We start from the raw sequence: 16,521 nt of genomic DNA, 5'->3' as shown, positions 1-16,521 counted from the left end.
TGTCCACCTAAGTGAGGTGGCTTCTACATCGTGTGATAATATTAGGACCCTCTTATGGTAAGAAAAAAATTGTAGCATTTTGCTTTTATTTACATAAAATCACACTGTATTCTTCAATTTCGGAGACAAGTCTCGATGAGACTATGGCCTTGGTAATAATACTAAAAGGATTATGTAAAGTTTTTGAACATATCATTACCTCTAGCGGCCTATTTTTTACAAACCAATATCTCAGACCATTTGGCAGGATGAAGTTTACCTTGATAGACTCTCTATGTATACATGTAACTCAATAAGCATTTTGTTCAATCGCAGCTTTGCGCAGCCATTCTTTACACTTCGCCCGTAAGCCAAAATAGAAATAATGGTACAGTAGTTATTACTACGTATCCATCTTTCACTGGATCATAGTAACAACGGAACATAGATTAAGGATCTCCAGCTCTCAAGAAATGATATTTGAATGCTTGAATAATGTAGATACCACCCGTCGGTTACTTTCCAATTCTCATTTTTTAGCTTTTTACTTCAACTTTATTTTTCTGTTTTTGACCGAGAGTAGGTGTCCCCACATCCTTTTCTTCACCGGCTCAAGTGTACAATCTCAGACGAGTTGTAATTTGCTGCCGGCACAACGGGCATGCAGATAATGTCATGCCACACTCTTTGCAAGTCTAAATAAAATTTCGAACAAAAAAAAAGGGAAAAGCAAATGACAAAATAATATCAGACACATTTGTACATGCAAATTATACTCAATATGCAAGTTAAACATAACAGACAAAAATAGGATGCATTTATCATTATCCTGTTTATTCGTAGTAACAAAATCTTAACATACATATACCCAGGTGTATATTAATGTTGGGGATAATAATACATGGAGAAGTGGATGACCATCTTGGTTGTTTCTCTTTAAAATATCATAACTTGTATAAACGAAGCACAAAGCTATTTGAAGAAAAATTTTGATCTAAAAATCTAAAAGGACTTTAACAAAAACATAGTATGTAACAGAAGATAAAGATATTATTTGAAGTAAGCTGCTAACTTCAGCTAGTGCAAAACTGCTCTCAGTGTGGAGATAACATACATACACTAGTGTAGCATTGTTAATCTAAATCTAAATCTAAATTCCCTTTCTAAGATATGTGATTGAAGCAAACAGAGATAAGAAACTCTAGAGCATGTTGATATAGCATTAAACAAGAATAAAGCTTATCAATGAGACTTACTGTATGACCGCATCCAAAAGCCATGTCCTTCGGGTTGGTCAGGCAAACAGGACACACCTTGAATAGGATAAAGAGAGTTAGCTCAGGAACATGATGAGATGTCAACATGAATCTAATCAAGGAGAGAACAAGCTGGAGGAGTAAGGAAACAAACCGGCTCTGAAGCAGCTGGAGCTTTTTCCTCAGCTGATTCCAGCATTTCTGTCACAGGGGGAATCACGGGGACTGCATTATCATGATCTATTACTTCCTTTGGTGGAGGGAGAGGCCGTTTATGATGATAAACTGGTGAGTCGCTACTGCGTCAAAAGATTTGGGGACTGAGTTTCCCTGTATATAATTTAGAAGTATTATAACTCATAAGTGCAGTTCTTGGCTTACTTGTTAAGTTGCATATTTTGGGCAACTCGGTATTGAAATGGAATTTCCATAAGAGCAGCAAGTGCAAATGCTGTTTCTTTCTTTGATGCTTCTGTGTTCTCAGACATGATCTTTGTGAAGTTCACAAACTGTAAGGGATAAAAAGGACCAAAGTAGATTATATGCAGGATATTAAAATACAGAACACTGAATTTTCCAGTCACGTTTTGCAATTATGAGCAGTAATTTAGGCATTTTACAAAGTGATCACTACTAATTACTAAATCACATGCCAGAGAATGTTTGATTCTTGCAGAAAAAATGGCACAAATAAAGTCCTGATGGAATTTGAAACTGGTAGATTTGTTATAGAAGGTTTATCTTCAAATTTAACTAAAGAGCCACCCTAATCCATGTTAGGAGTTGGGTAAACCTGCTTAAGAATCATCTTACACTTACTAATGTTGAGATAGTAGACTTCCAGATTATATCTCTCTCTACAAAGAGAATAGCATCATAAAACACTATGTCCAACTAATTATAAACTGTGCTTAATTTTGGAACTGGCTGATGTATTACATTATCCCCTTAGCTCATTAATATGCTAAACTTTGAGGTTCTTGAAACTTATTACTATAGAAGCATACATAGTACTTGAATATTTTAAGTACTATCAAGTACCTGAAAGTTGTCAAATAAGCGCTCCGTGATGTTATCGTCAAACTGCTGCATCTCATCCCACGGTCCATCTCCAACACCAACCAAAATTATTGAGAGAGGATAGTGACTGACCAACCAAAATAGGTTTATGTAAGAGACATCTACCATAGAAATCAGCAAAAGACTACAAACGATATGGATTTACCTTGCAGCAACTATAGAATTAATAGTTGCTTGTTCTTGTGGACTAAGCCTTTTGCGTCCTCCTGGATCTGGATTTCTGGAAACCTAAAGAGAAAGAAGAAATACTATCAATAAAAGGAAGACAAGTAGAAACATACAGCTATTCATGCCATGAAAAGAAATTATTGAGAGAAAGATAAGTAGATAGAACCTGTCCATCAGCAATAATAACAAGAACATGATATTGACCATTGCTTTTCTCCACAATATCAATTGCTGCATCGATTACCGGCGCAAATGATGTTGGACCTAATAACAAGGAAAAACCTTATATAATCAAATCTTCATATCATTGCTACTATACGTAAGCTCTCTTAGATAGAGTTTTCCCTCTTGGAAAACAATGAAGAATTAACAACAGAAATGAACAAAATACAGGAGGATTACTAAAGATGTACTATGATAGAAAGCACACTAGTCCCTTTGCTTATCATACAAGGAATCAATCAATTCAACCCAAGAGATGAACCCTCTTAGAAGGCTAAAAAAATAGCCTATTTGACAAAAGGTCAAGTAGGAAGAGATCTTCGGCAAGATTTTTGGAATCGCTCTGTAGCCAAATAGGGGTGGCAACAGGGCGGGTTTTTGTTCTACCCGACCTCGCCCCGCCATACAACAACTCGCATGGAACCCGCCCCGCTTCTACTGCGGGTAGTAAAACGTTAAACCCTAACCCGCCCCGCTCCTACCCACCCCTATAATTATTAAAATTCAATAAATAAAATTAAATTTCAAAATTTATATAACCATCATCACATACATAACATAAATTCGGGTGGTATTGACATCCCTATAGCCAAATGCAACAATTTCTAATCACATCTCATCTCAACGCTACTGCTCAAACCTCCATACCATATAAAAATGAGTAATACTAAATAAAGTGCACCAAAATATGTACTGCAACACTAAAGACCAGAAGATAAGCTCCTATGCACTGCAACAGCTGAATAATGTTAATCCTACTATGCACTACTGTCAAATCTGTTGGTTACACCAACAGCTACAAATATAACTCCTATGTTGTACAGGCATTTTGATTCAACTAATAAAATTTATAATCTCTCTTTCCATCTTCACTTTTTCCTGTATTTTCTCCCTGACTCTTTCATTTTCTTGGAATGACAAACTGAACTATGATAAGAGATAAGAGAACAGAGTTAAGAAGACTAACAAAACCCTTGGTTTGATTATTTATTGCTTATCATTTTATTTACGAGAATTGAAAATGCCACAAAAAAAAGTAGTGTCTTGAATACTAAAGTTGTATAATACAAGAAACATACTAAACCTCAAGGAAAATAAAAATCCTGAATCGAAGAAAAAACCATGAGATGAATTTCCAAATACTAGCTTCCAATTTAAGTCATGATAACTATTCTCCTGCCAAAACCATGGTCTTAGAGATAAACTTTCGATTCCAAGATCCAAATTCCAGCAACCAAGGAATATAATATTGTAAACAAACCTGAAAGTTTTAAGTGTGGAACAATCTGTCTATAACGTTCAAGTGCTTCTTCAAAACCGTTACAATATCTACCATCAGCATAAAAATTGAACACATTCTGATCATGTGTAGAAGCTGCAGAAGCAAATTCACCATAATCAATAGAAGATAAACATACAGAAATTTCTCTCTAAATTCAGAACAGATACTCACCATCACCAAAACCAAAACATGGTATCAGGTTATCTTCGTCAAAAGAAGAAAGAGTACGACCAATTATAGATATGGCTTGCTCATATGGATTAGGATTGTTTCCAATATGATGAAGACTTTTTCGATGGAATGAGTGCTTGCCTACAATCATCAAGAAGTGACTTCTCAACATTCACTGTATAAATATGCTAATATGCACATATATCAAATTCATAGTATTTTTAAAAATAAAAAGTTAACCTGTCCACTCATTGCTTTTTGTGAAATCAATACCAAGAATTAAATTTGAAGATTCAAGACCAGCATCTCTTAGAGCAGAAATAACCTGAAATATAACTAAGTGGATTCAAAATATCGCTACAGATAGCCGATCCAGTTCACCAATAGAGATGATCCTTGTAATGCAAGATCAATACTAATAATAAGTATTCTCACTAAATCACTAAGCAAAATAGTAACCCAAACCTCATCCAAAGAGCTGAAATTGTCAGCTATAAATGTTGGTTGCTGCTTATGTTGAGGCCTAGTATTGCTTGAACTCCTAGCATTCGAAGAGGTTTGATGGTGGCTAGTATTCCACGAACTCCCAGCATAAGAAGAGGGTTGATCATAGGTAGTATTGATTGAACTCCTATCATAAGAAGAAGGTTGATGATAGACAGAATTTACCGAACTCTGATCATAAGATGACGATTGTTGGTAAAGATTTTCTTCAGATTCATATGACTCAGTGTTTCCCATAATTTAGAGGCCTTCCTTCACCTATATTGAAGTTTTTAAAAGATAGATTGACAATAAAACAATTAAAGTGAAATACTCATCACGCCACAACCATGTAATATTCACTGGAACTATTTAGCATTCATATTACAACATTTCATAGCTTACTTCTCAAAATCAATTTACTATAACTTCCTTCCAAGAAATTTTCAGGCCATTAAATTACAAAATATTGCAACAAATTTGCACCAGCAATTTATAAAATCCGTCACTAAATAAATTGAGTATAATTTTAATAACTAACAATCATCAACTCTAAATTCTAATTCATTGTTTTAGATGACTATTTAAGCATTGGAAATAAAAGATAACTACCTTTGTCGATGTAACAATACACGATGCTATATAAAAGTATATTATATTTACAATAAATAAAAATTAAATCCAAACAAATTATTAAGTAAAATTTAACAGCTAAACGATCCATCCACAACAAACAGAACAGCACAGAGAAGCAGAAAACCAGACAAACCAGAACTAGTTCATAAAGTCAACTAAAAAAGTCAATGAGCACAACTAACTGTAACACTACTTTTCCGAAAAAGTAAAAACGCATTTTCGTAACTGAATCTTGTTGCTAAGACATCAAAGCTAGATTCACCATGAATTCTAAAAATAATAAGAAGTAATAATAAAAAACTAGGATCGAGAATTATAGAATCGCAATTGCATCGAATTCACATTTTCACCTGTCTGATTTGATTTAGAAAGCGTTTTTGCAGAGTTATCGTTGACGCTTTTAGAGAAGAGAGAAGAGAACTGTCAGAAAAACGAGCAACGAGACCAGAAAAGAAAGTGATAACAATTTTGTTAAGAAAAAGTAAGAAAATAAATAAAAGACTTAACTACTTTTTTTTTTTGGGGTCAACTAAATAGTAAATACTAATAATATAGATAATTAATCGTTATTTGGAGAAATATTGTTTATTTTATAAGATAAAAAAATAATATCTTTACCTTCTTTTATTTTTCTATTTCTCAATTTTTTTTATCGAATTTAATTTTAATATACTATCAAAATAAAATATTTTTACACATATATCTAATTATATAAGATTACATTAATAAAATAACTAATTTTTATATTAAATAATTATTTAAAAAAATAAATATGATTATATAATTACGTGTTAATATATTAAAATTAAACCTTTTTTTACCGAACATAAAATATATTCAAAAAATATATATCTATCAATTGTATTCTACTCTTCTAGAATGTCTTTCGGCTGCCTAACAAATTCCTAGCATTTGCAAGAATGAACGAACAAACGAATGTCCATGCATTCATTTCTTATTATTTCTGTATAAATATATATGTAATGTATTATTTAATTTATTTTTAATATATATTTTATATAAATATGTTAATAAAAAATCGTTATTTAATAATTTAGTCAAATTTATCAAATTATCTAATAATCTTTTTATGTTAGCTTCACATAAAAATATTTTCACGTGAATTTTCATCTAATTTTATATATATATCTGACGTAGTTGTTTTAGCCAAAATTTTATTCTCTCCTCTAATTTTCTTTTAAAATATGTTTGAATTCTATTAATAAAAGTTTGACCTTTTTTCCCTAATTTTAAGTCAAACTAATTATATTTTAAATACTCTAATTTGAACTATTTAATGCAAGCGTTTGATTTTGTGTAACACTGTAACATTTTATGTTCCAAAAAATTTACATTAAAAAAGTTTTTAAAATATGATTTTTAGCGGAAAAATTTCTACGAACTTAAAATTTTAAAGTATTTGAGCATCGTTTTTATGTTTCTAGCATAGATTTAGATGTTTTAAATTTATTTCACTATAAATAATAAAATTTTAAAAATAATCCATTAATCCCATCAATGAAAGTGATTTTTTATTTCAACAATATTTTAAAAGTAAAATAATTAAAATTTAGGCCGTAAAGTTTCTTAAAAGTAGTCAAAAGATTAAATAAATAACAAACAACAAACAAGAATTGCGTGATACAAACTCTTTACTAGAGAGTAATTTATTAGAAACCAAAGAATTTTGACGTTAAAAAAAGAAATTTTGACAATAATTTCTTTTATTAAAACTTTTGCTATTAGTATTATTCTTTAAATAAAAATTTAGATATAGTTATTTTTACGTAAAATTAATAGTAAAAAATTATTAAATAATTTGATATATTTAATTAAATTATTTTTTAATAGTTAATTTTTTAACTATTACTTTGCATGTAAATTTTTATTTATTTTCTTTATGTATTGTTGGTTTTTGTTACTATTAGAATTGGACAAAGATGGCGGCATTTTATTCACAGGTTGCGTAATTTGTCTTATCCATTTATTGATTAAATAAATGCAAGTTTTATTCTTCTTCAGTTCTTCTCTCTTGTCGTTTTCCTTTTTTTTTTTTTGGTGACTTGTCGTTTTCCTTTGCTTTGCTTTTAGAATAATATTTCCTTCTAAGCATTTTTGACATTTTGATTCTTTCCAAGTCTTCTTCAATAAGTCTACTCATGCATGCGAATAAAAATATCGTAAAATATAGGCTCATAAAATATATTTCATGTGTGCTTTAAAACATGTATAATTAAATTAATTAATTAATTGCCCATTTAAAACAGAATAAATTAAAAACTATATATATGTTGTTGTTCATGATTTATTAAACTCGTTAAACATGGACTCTACTAATTATATATGATAGTGCATTTAATATAAGAAACTTGTTGAGTTGAGTTTAAATCATGCGCCATATATAATTAGAATTTGGTGAGTAATTAAGTTGAAGACAAGTGCTAAATACTATATATAAAGAAGGCAAGTACTAAATACAAATTAATGATGTGACAATCTAACTAATATGCTTATAACAAATTAAATTAGATGTTAATATGTTATTTCCACGCCAAAACAAAAATTAGATGCTATCTCCGGTCTTGACTAGACATAATTGCATTTAGGGCAAATCATTGAAATTAGTTAATGAGAGCTCAAAATTATATAAATCAGTCAAATATAAAAATAATTCATGAATTAATTAGAGATATATATCTATATAATTTAAATTAGATTAATTCAAATTTTATCTCCATGTAATTCGAATTACACACCTACTAATTCGAATAAACCTGATTCGAATTATACACGTGCACAATGTAACTCGAATTTGTCATATTCGAATTACTCATGAGTTAATTCTATCCATTATTTTTGTTAGAATATAATTGGGATTAATTAGTATTATTTAGTATATCTGAATATTTATTATAGGAGATTACGTCTTTATTATTACGATTCTCTTAGTACCTATAAATATTCTTTTATATTGTATCATTCTAAACAATTTGAATAGACAACTTGAATACACTCAATAATATACCATCCTTTCTCCAGTTTAGTCTCTTGTTTCTAACATGGTATTAGAGTCATTGTATCCTCCTTGAAGAGGATAGGTTGTTTGCTTGTGGTGAAATCACCGTAGTTTTTGCATTGTTTTTCTATGTCATTCTTCTTTCTCTTTTGTCACTCCTTTGATGCTTTTTCACCTTACCGACTAGCCTATTTTTTCTGTCTTATGTTTTTTCGAGTCGAATGATCAAACACCATTATCATCTGCTGCTTACCTATTCTCATGAAGAAATTATATAGTTTTCGCTCTCTTCCGGCAGTTCCGTCTGTGTTCTCTCGTGGCAGTTCCGTCTGCGTTCTCTCGTGGCAGTTCCATCTGCGTTCTCTTGTGGCAGTTTCGTTTGTGTTCTCTCGTGGCAGTTCTGTTTACATTTTTTCGTAGTAGTACCGTCTGCGTGGCAGTTCCGTCTGCATTTCTTTCCCACAGTTCCGTGGCAGTTCCGTCTGCGTTGTTTGTGTTACCTTGTGGCAGTTTTGTCTGCATTTCTTTCCGACAGTTACATCTGTATTTTGGCAGTTCTTTCGTCTATGTTTCCTTGTGGCAGTTCCATCTGCATTTCTTTCCGGCAGTTCCGTCTGCGCTTCTTTCAGATTAGCGGCAGTTCCATATGCGCTTCCTTCAGACAAGCGATGGTTTCGTCTACGCTTCCTTCAGACAAGCGACAGTTTCGTCTGTGCTTCCTTCAGACTAGTGGTAGTTCCATCTTCGCTTCCTTCAGACAAGCGGCAGTTCCATTTGCGCTTCCTTCTATGGTTTATCTTATGCTCAATTAAGTGATTTTTATCAATTCTTTACACACTTATTCATATAATTTGCATGAGTTTACATTTTTCCTTCCTAATTTTGTGCTATGATTGAAATCATGCTTCTTTGGCCTTATATTTGCTAATATTAATCCTCTCTTATTACCATTAGATGTCGTGATATGTGTGTTAAGTATTTTCAGAGATTACAGGATAGAAATGGCTTAGAGGATGGAAAGGAAGCATGCAAAAGTAAAAGGAATACAAAAAACTGAAGGAATTGCCAAAGTTGTCAGCCTGACCTCTTCACACTCAAACGATTATAACTTGAATAAAGGGCATTTTAAGATATTTTCTATGCAAAATAATTTTAAAAAATGGCTTAAAAATGTTATGAGTACTATAAAAATTTGTAATATTCTAGTAATTTAGGTAAATACATGATAAAAGTATATTTTTTTTAATTTCTAAATTATTATTGACTATATAGACTATTTCTTTAATGTCCTAAGTCATTAGAATATTACAAATTTTTATAATACTCCTAACATCTTTTAAGCCATTTTTTTAAATTATTTTGTATGGAATAAAATATTTTTTGTGGTATAATTTAAATAAATTTATTAAAAAAATTTATTAAAAAATATTCATGAGTTATTAAAAATGGACAAAAGAGTATTGTATGAAATTCGAATTGATAGCTTATTAATATTTTAAAGAAGTCTCGTAATTAAATATTTTGTTAGCTTTTTTTTAATGCATGAAATAAAAAATATATTTTTTTAATTTTTAAATTATTAATTTTTTTAATAAATTATTAATTTTTCTATAAAAAAGAATTGGCAGAACTAACTTATGAGTGAAGAAAATCTTATGTCCTAAGCTGTTCAAGCTGTGATGTTGATGGTTTGATGAATCAGAAGGGATTAAGAGAGGGACAGAGATAGGTTCTTCTCATTGTTGGAGAGAATGAAAAATCCCCTTAGAAAATATTTGTTGAGTTATTACACTCCTTGGAACGAACTGGCATAAGATGAATGAGACCAGACAAATGCTTTTCACGAACAATGTGGCAGTCCACTTCAATGTGTTTAGTTCTTTCATGAAAAATGGGATTATTGGCAATGTGAATGGCTGACTGGTTGTCACAGAATAGAGTGATAGACTTTTGAAGCGGCAAGCCAATGAAATCCATTAAGAAAGATAACCAACTAGCTTCACAAGTGGCAACAGCAAGAGACCTATATTCAGCTTCTGCAGAGGACTTGACAACTGTAGTTTGCTTTTTACTCTTCCAGCTAATGAGCGAGTTCCCAAGCATGAAGCAATAACCAGAAATGGAGCGACGAGTATCGGCACAGGTAGCCCAGTCAGCATCGGCAAATCCAGTGAGATGCAGATTAAAAGTAGAGGAGAAGAAGAGACCAATTGCAGGTCGGCCTTTTAAATATCAGAGTACACAAAAAGCAGCCTGTAGGTGAGAAGTTGTTGCACAGTCCAAAAAGTGGCTCAAACGTCCCACAACATAAGAGATATCGGGTCTAGTATTTGTGAGGTAAAGGAGTCGGCCGATGAGTTGTCTGTAAACAGTGTTGTCTGTTAAAATGGTACCTGATTCCTTTGAAAGTTTCTGACTATAATCAAATGGAGTAGAGAGAGGTTTGCAATCTAGATAACCAAAATCTCTGAGAAGGTCCATGGTGTACTTCCGCTGCCAGAGTTAGAGCGTGCTACTTCCATTCCCAAGAAGTATTTGAGATCACCAAGATCCTTTATTTTTAATTTGTCATCCAAATCTTGCTTGATGGAATTGATTTCACCAATGTCATTCCCGGTTAAAACCAAGTCATCAACATATACTAGAATGGCAGTGAAGCTTTGAGATTGTTTATTAATGAAGAGTGAATGATCATCAAAAAACTGCTTATAACCAGCATCCACAAGAGTCTGAGTGAGCTTAATGTTCCATTGCCTGCTTGCTTGCTTAAGCCCATACAGAGATTTTTGCAATTTACAAACCAAACCTAGTTGTGACACAGCCAAACCGGGTGGTATCTTCATATAAACTTCTTTGTCCAAATCTCCATGAAGGAAGGCAGTGTTGACATCCAGCTGTTTCAAATGCCATTTCTTTGCCGCTGCTAATGCTAACATTACTCGTAGGGTAGTCATTTTGACAACTGGACTAAAAGTATCACCATAATCTACTCCTTGCACTTGAGTGAATCCTTTTGCAACTAGCCTCGCTTTGTGCCTTTCTATGGTGCCATCGGGATTGAATTTTACCCGAAAAACCCATTTGCAACCCACAGCCTTCTTGTCTTTTGGGAGTTCAGTGAGACACCAAGTTCTGTTCTGATCTAGAGCTGTCAATTCATCTTGTATTGTCTTTCTCCAACATTCATGTGCAGCCGCTTCCTCATAAGTGCTAGGTTCTTGATTTGAGGTGATGGTTAGAGAAAGTGACTTATATTTCGGGGTTAGTTTATCATATGACAAGTGTTGTGAGATAGGATATAAAGAGTTAGAGTTGGAAACATTGCTAGAGTGAGCTGTGTGAGTTGTCAAACAATGATAGTTCTTCAAATAAGCAGGCGGTTTCTTGACTCTTTCAGACTTTCTAGTAATTCAGTCATGTGTGATGTCAGAGTGTTGTGATGCAGGTGCATTATCAGTGTGTGGTGTGGTAATTGGTGCAATGGTGTGTGAGGAAATTGGTGAGTGCATTGAGCTTGAGAAATGTTCATTTGAATCTATGAGTGTGGTATGTGTGGGTGATTGCAAATGATGTGTAGATGGTGTATCATATTGAAAAAGATCAATGCATTGTGGAGTACGAATGGGCACTACAGAAATGTCAGTGCTAGTGGAATGTAAAAATGGAAAATGAGTTTCATAAAAAATTACATTTCTGGATATGAAAATTTTCTTTGATTTTAAATCAATAAGTCGAAAACCCTTTGTTCCTAATTTAAAACCAAGAAAAGCTGTTTTTTTGGCTCTTGGGTCTAATTTTGTTCTTGAATTTGTTAATGTGGAGGCATATGCAAGAGAACCAAATACTCTTAAATATGAAAAGTCAGGTAAGTTGCCATACAAAAGCTTATAAGGACTAGCATTATTCAGGTTAGTGCTGGGCAGCCTATTAATTAGGTGAATGGCGTGAGCAACTGCGAATTGCCAAAAACAATGTGGAATTCCTGATTGAAATAGCAGTGCTCTAGCAACACCTAAAATATGCTGGTGTTTTCTCTCTACAATCCCGTTTTGCTCTAGATGCTTCAGATTTGGTTTTCATAAAAAAAATCCAAGTGAATTTGCTCTTACCATCCACCACAGTCAAAAAATACCTATGTCCTTCATTGGAAGGGACAGAAATAGGACCCCAGATATCCATATGAACTAAATCAAAACAATCTTTTATTTTAGTTGTACTAAGATTAAAAGATAATTTCTTTTGTTTTGCAAAATGACATGAATCACAAGGAAAATTTGAAGCAATACTATCTATAAAAGGATAATACTTCTTCAGAAAAATCAATTTATGCATGGGTATGTGTCCTAATCTAAGATGCCAAATGTTGTTGTGCTCACTGTGTGAAGGTGTGGTGGGATGAGTAGTAGTAGTAGTAGTTACCGCCAATGAAGCTTGCTTTGTTGGAAGAGGGGAAAAATGAGAGAATTCTGGTTCTCTACTCATTGTATATAACCCTTCTATACACTCAGCAATGCCAATCATTTTTGATGTGGATCTATCTTGTATCTCACAACACTTATCATTGATTAACAATTGACAATGTAAGTTTGAGGTTAATTTTGACACAGATATCAATTTAAAATCAAAAGAAGGAATGTATAAAATATTTTTGAGAAAAAAATTTTTAGAGAATGTGATTGTGCCAATGATTGTGCTGACAGTTTTGGTTCCATTTGGCAATATCACATTGATTGGATCAATATTTTGAAAACTTGCAAAATCTTTTAAGTCAAAAGTCACATGATCTGTTGCACCGGAATCAATGACGCATAGTGCAGATTTTGGAGTGATAATGCTCATAATTCTCGCATTAAAATGTAATGAAATGGTTTTACCTGGAGTGGAAGTGTGAATGGAATTAGTCAAAATTTGATTTGCATTATGAGGTTGTTGCTGCACACTTTTGTCTTTGATCAACTTTAACAAGGCAAATCTTTGCTCTGGAGTGAATCCAGATCTTGATATTCCAATGTTCTCTTGGAGACAATTGAGCTGGAATTGTTTGTCATTGAGTATATCATCATGCCCCTCAGTGATCACGTGATTGATGGTGGTGTTATGTTGCTGCCATTGGTAGAAGTGGGAGGAGTACCCATGCTTCTTATAGCATACATCTTCTGTGTGGTCTTGCTTGTTGCAATTAGAGCAAGCCAATGTAGCTCCCGACCTCTGCAATGGGAGGATCTGTTTGCCATGTTTGCCATTTTGAGAAATCAATGAATCACAGAGTAATAGGGATTCAGATCTTCTTCTTTCCAACTCGTTGATCGGAACAGCTATGTTCACCAAGAAAGAATCTTGCGAAATAGCCTCTCATCAAACTCTATTGGATGAGTTTGAAGGAAGAGGTAAGAATGGGGGAAAGAAAATGTCGAAAGAAAAATTAGGGATAGAAAGAGAATGGCAAAATTGGATTGATCCCAATTCACAACTTTTTTTTTTATTCACAGCTTGGTTGCTCTCCACGCTCACCGCACCATGAAGAAAATCTCATGTCCTAAGCTGTTCAAGCTGTGATGTTGATGGTTTGATGAATCAGAAGGGATTAAGAGAGGGAGAGAGATAGGTTCTTCTCATTGTTGGAGAGAATGAAAAATCCCCCTTAAAAAATATTTGTTGAGTTATTACACCTTATATACTATGTACTTTTTTTTTGTACTCTCACTAAAAAATAATTACAATGGTAAACCTATTATTGATAAAGAAATAATCTAGGTAACAATGAGTAATTCGAATCTGACCAATTCGAATTACATTATGCACGTGTGTAATTCGAATCATCCTGATTTTGTTGGTGTAATTCGAATCAGGTTGATTCGAATTAATAGGTGTGTGCGTGTGTAGTTCGAATTAGAGTGATTCGAATTACATGAAAATAACATTCGAATTAGAGTGATTCGAACTATATAAAAATGTCTCTTTATTAATTCGTAAACTAATTTTTTATTTGACTGATTTGTATAATTTTTTTCCAATTTTGACTTATTGAAGTGATTTGCCTTGCAATTATGAGGAAATGGAATTCTATCAGCAGTTCAACACGTATTACTTGATTTAAACAAAAAAAGGTTTGTTGCTTTAGTTTAATTAAATTGAACCGTACGTATATCTCCTTAAATCTTACTATAAGAAACATTCTGGTTTTTTTTTTCGGATAGAAAAAACAAAACTTTTGTCCATAAAAAAATCAAACGACACTTATAAATAGTATAAAAATTATAAAATTTATATCTAATAAAAAAGATACATATTAGTTATGATAAGCTATTATTTGATAAAATACGTAATATTCGATTTTAAAAAAATTTAATTGATAAAAACAAAGACAAATCTAAATCTCTTACATTAATGAGTTATACCATAATTTTCTTCTTTAAATAATGATTACATATCAGGGACACATGGCAAATAAATAATGTTATAAGTTATAACATATGCCTCTAAATAGACATGTGCAGGATCACTAAATAATACATCATCATCTCATTATGTATGGTCAAATTATGATTTAACATGTGAAATATAAATAATTATGATGTTAATATGCCATATTAACATGACTCGTGGAAAACATTCAAAAGATTAATGACTTTTATGCATATGATCTATGTTTTTAGAGAACGTTTAGACAAATAAATAAATTTGACAATGGAAATATTTCATTCTTTTAAAAACGGCGTGAAAAAATACATATTTACTTTAGGATGTTGATGAAATTAAAATTGAATGATGGAATCCCAATAAGTATCATCCCATTGATCTCTATATGTCAATGGGAGTTCACCTAATTTCTTGAAGATCTCAGACAGCAATTTTTCTCTCCATTCTCCCAAAGGAGGCAACCCAATTTGTGTTGCTAGCCAGTGTTTGTACTCAGCCTGCCCAATGAAATTATATGGATATATGTTAGTGATGATCACATTTATTTTTTATAAACTATCAAAAATGCACTAAATTTTGTTAATGACAATTTTTTTTTAAATAATTTAAAAAATACGATAAAAATATCTAAAAAATATTTGTTTTTTGAAGTAGCAAATGCCTTTTGTATTGGACAAATTGTTTATCCATTTGATCCAAAATTTTATAAAAATATTTAAATAATTATTTAAAAATTACACACAAAAATAAATTGAATAAAAATTTGATCTCTATATATTTTTTTATTTTTTAAAAATATTATTGATTATTGACAAAAAATCATAAAAAAATATATAGTTAACAAAAAAAATCAAATTTTAATTTTTAAAATATTTTTAATAATAGATATTTAATATTAAATAATTTTATAACGTTTTTAAATTATTTAAAAATATTTTTATCTATAATAAAATTTGAGCCATTTAATTTTATTAGTATTATATGTTCGATATGCAGAAGTTAATATACCTGAAGTGGACGAAGAGAAAGACTGCAGGTCTTAGTCAATCCATTTTCCTCCATTTCATGATAGATATCTTCAATAGATTTCATCATCATATCTTCTGTTGGTAACAAGATTTTACCGGAGAGAACTCTTGCCATCCACTTAGATTGTAATTCAGCCATAAGGAAGATCGGCTCCTAATAATTAACAACAGGTTCATACTATTACTATATATATATACACCGAAAGCTAAATTATTCTCTGTAGCTTGAGTGAGTACACATTTAATTAACATATTAAATAATATTATTGCATATTTTATTGGAACCTAAAATATTTTTTAAATTAAATATAATTATATTAACTTATTGCATCATGTCATTTATTATAGTAGTACAAAATTTGAAAAATACTTGTGTGATTTTAAAGTATAAAATAAGTCCTCGAGAAGCTTACTTGTATTCATTGAAACTTAGCTTCATGAGTTTAATTGGTCAATATCATTATTTGATGATTATTAAAAATTTACAAAATAGACCTATTATATGTGTGTGGTAGTGTGTGTATATATGACATTGGTGTAATTCTAAGTAAAGTTATCTACACATAATTTCATACAGAATATTGAAAAAGAGTTGAATCACAATTACCATAAAGATAGATTTTTTATACCGAATTTCATCGAAATCCAATATTATTAAGAGGGTAATCGAATAACTCTTATTTATGTATATTCTAAATAAATATATTTGGCTAATTTTATGTTAAATGATCTTGATTTACATGAAACTTTAATTTATAAGGTAAATACTAATGAATTCCT

At 31.5% G+C, this 16,521-nt stretch overlaps 2 protein-coding genes across 4 annotated transcripts in view; both read right to left on the bottom strand.

Moving 5' to 3' along the window:
• Positions 1-52: 52 nt before the first annotated feature.
• Positions 53-5,766, bottom strand: LOC107463295 (E3 ubiquitin-protein ligase RGLG3). Of its 2 annotated transcripts, none has more exons than XM_016082071.3 (12): positions 5,628-5,766; positions 4,624-4,920; positions 4,399-4,483; positions 4,159-4,299; positions 3,967-4,080; positions 2,650-2,747; positions 2,461-2,543; positions 2,277-2,382; positions 1,617-1,744; positions 1,390-1,534; positions 1,236-1,292; positions 53-674 (listed from the first exon to the last, which is right to left on the bottom strand). In XM_016082071.3, the coding sequence occupies exons 2-12, from the start codon at positions 4,897-4,899 to the stop codon at positions 591-593; spliced, it is 1,317 nt and encodes a 438-aa protein (XP_015937557.1). In that variant the 5' UTR covers positions 4,900-4,920; positions 5,628-5,766; the 3' UTR covers positions 53-590. The 2 variants fall into 2 exon arrangements, with proteins under 2 accessions (XP_015937557.1, XP_015937558.1); XM_016082072.3 differs by having other exon boundaries at positions 1,390-1,531; positions 5,628-5,727.
• Positions 5,767-14,979: 9,213 nt separating this feature from the next.
• Positions 14,980-16,521, bottom strand: part of LOC107463187 (flavin-containing monooxygenase FMO GS-OX5-like) — a 6,756-nt gene continuing 5,214 nt past the window's right edge. For both annotated transcript variants that reach the window (XM_016081931.3, XM_021129851.2), the window contains exons 5-6: positions 15,722-15,895; positions 14,980-15,210 (exon numbers count right to left, since the gene is read on the bottom strand). In XM_016081931.3, coding sequence (XP_015937417.1) covers positions 15,049-15,210; positions 15,722-15,895 — 336 coding nt within the window. In that variant the 3' untranslated portion in view covers positions 14,980-15,048. The remainder of the gene's footprint in view (positions 15,211-15,721; positions 15,896-16,521) is intronic.

This window comes from Arachis duranensis, chromosome 8, assembly GCF_000817695.3.
Source record: "Arachis duranensis cultivar V14167 chromosome 8, aradu.V14167.gnm2.J7QH, whole genome shotgun sequence".
NCBI classification, from domain to species: Eukaryota; Viridiplantae; Streptophyta; class Magnoliopsida; order Fabales; family Fabaceae; genus Arachis; species Arachis duranensis.
Note: the sequence above shows the minus strand (reverse complement) of the source record. Positions and strands in the feature narration are given on the sequence as shown.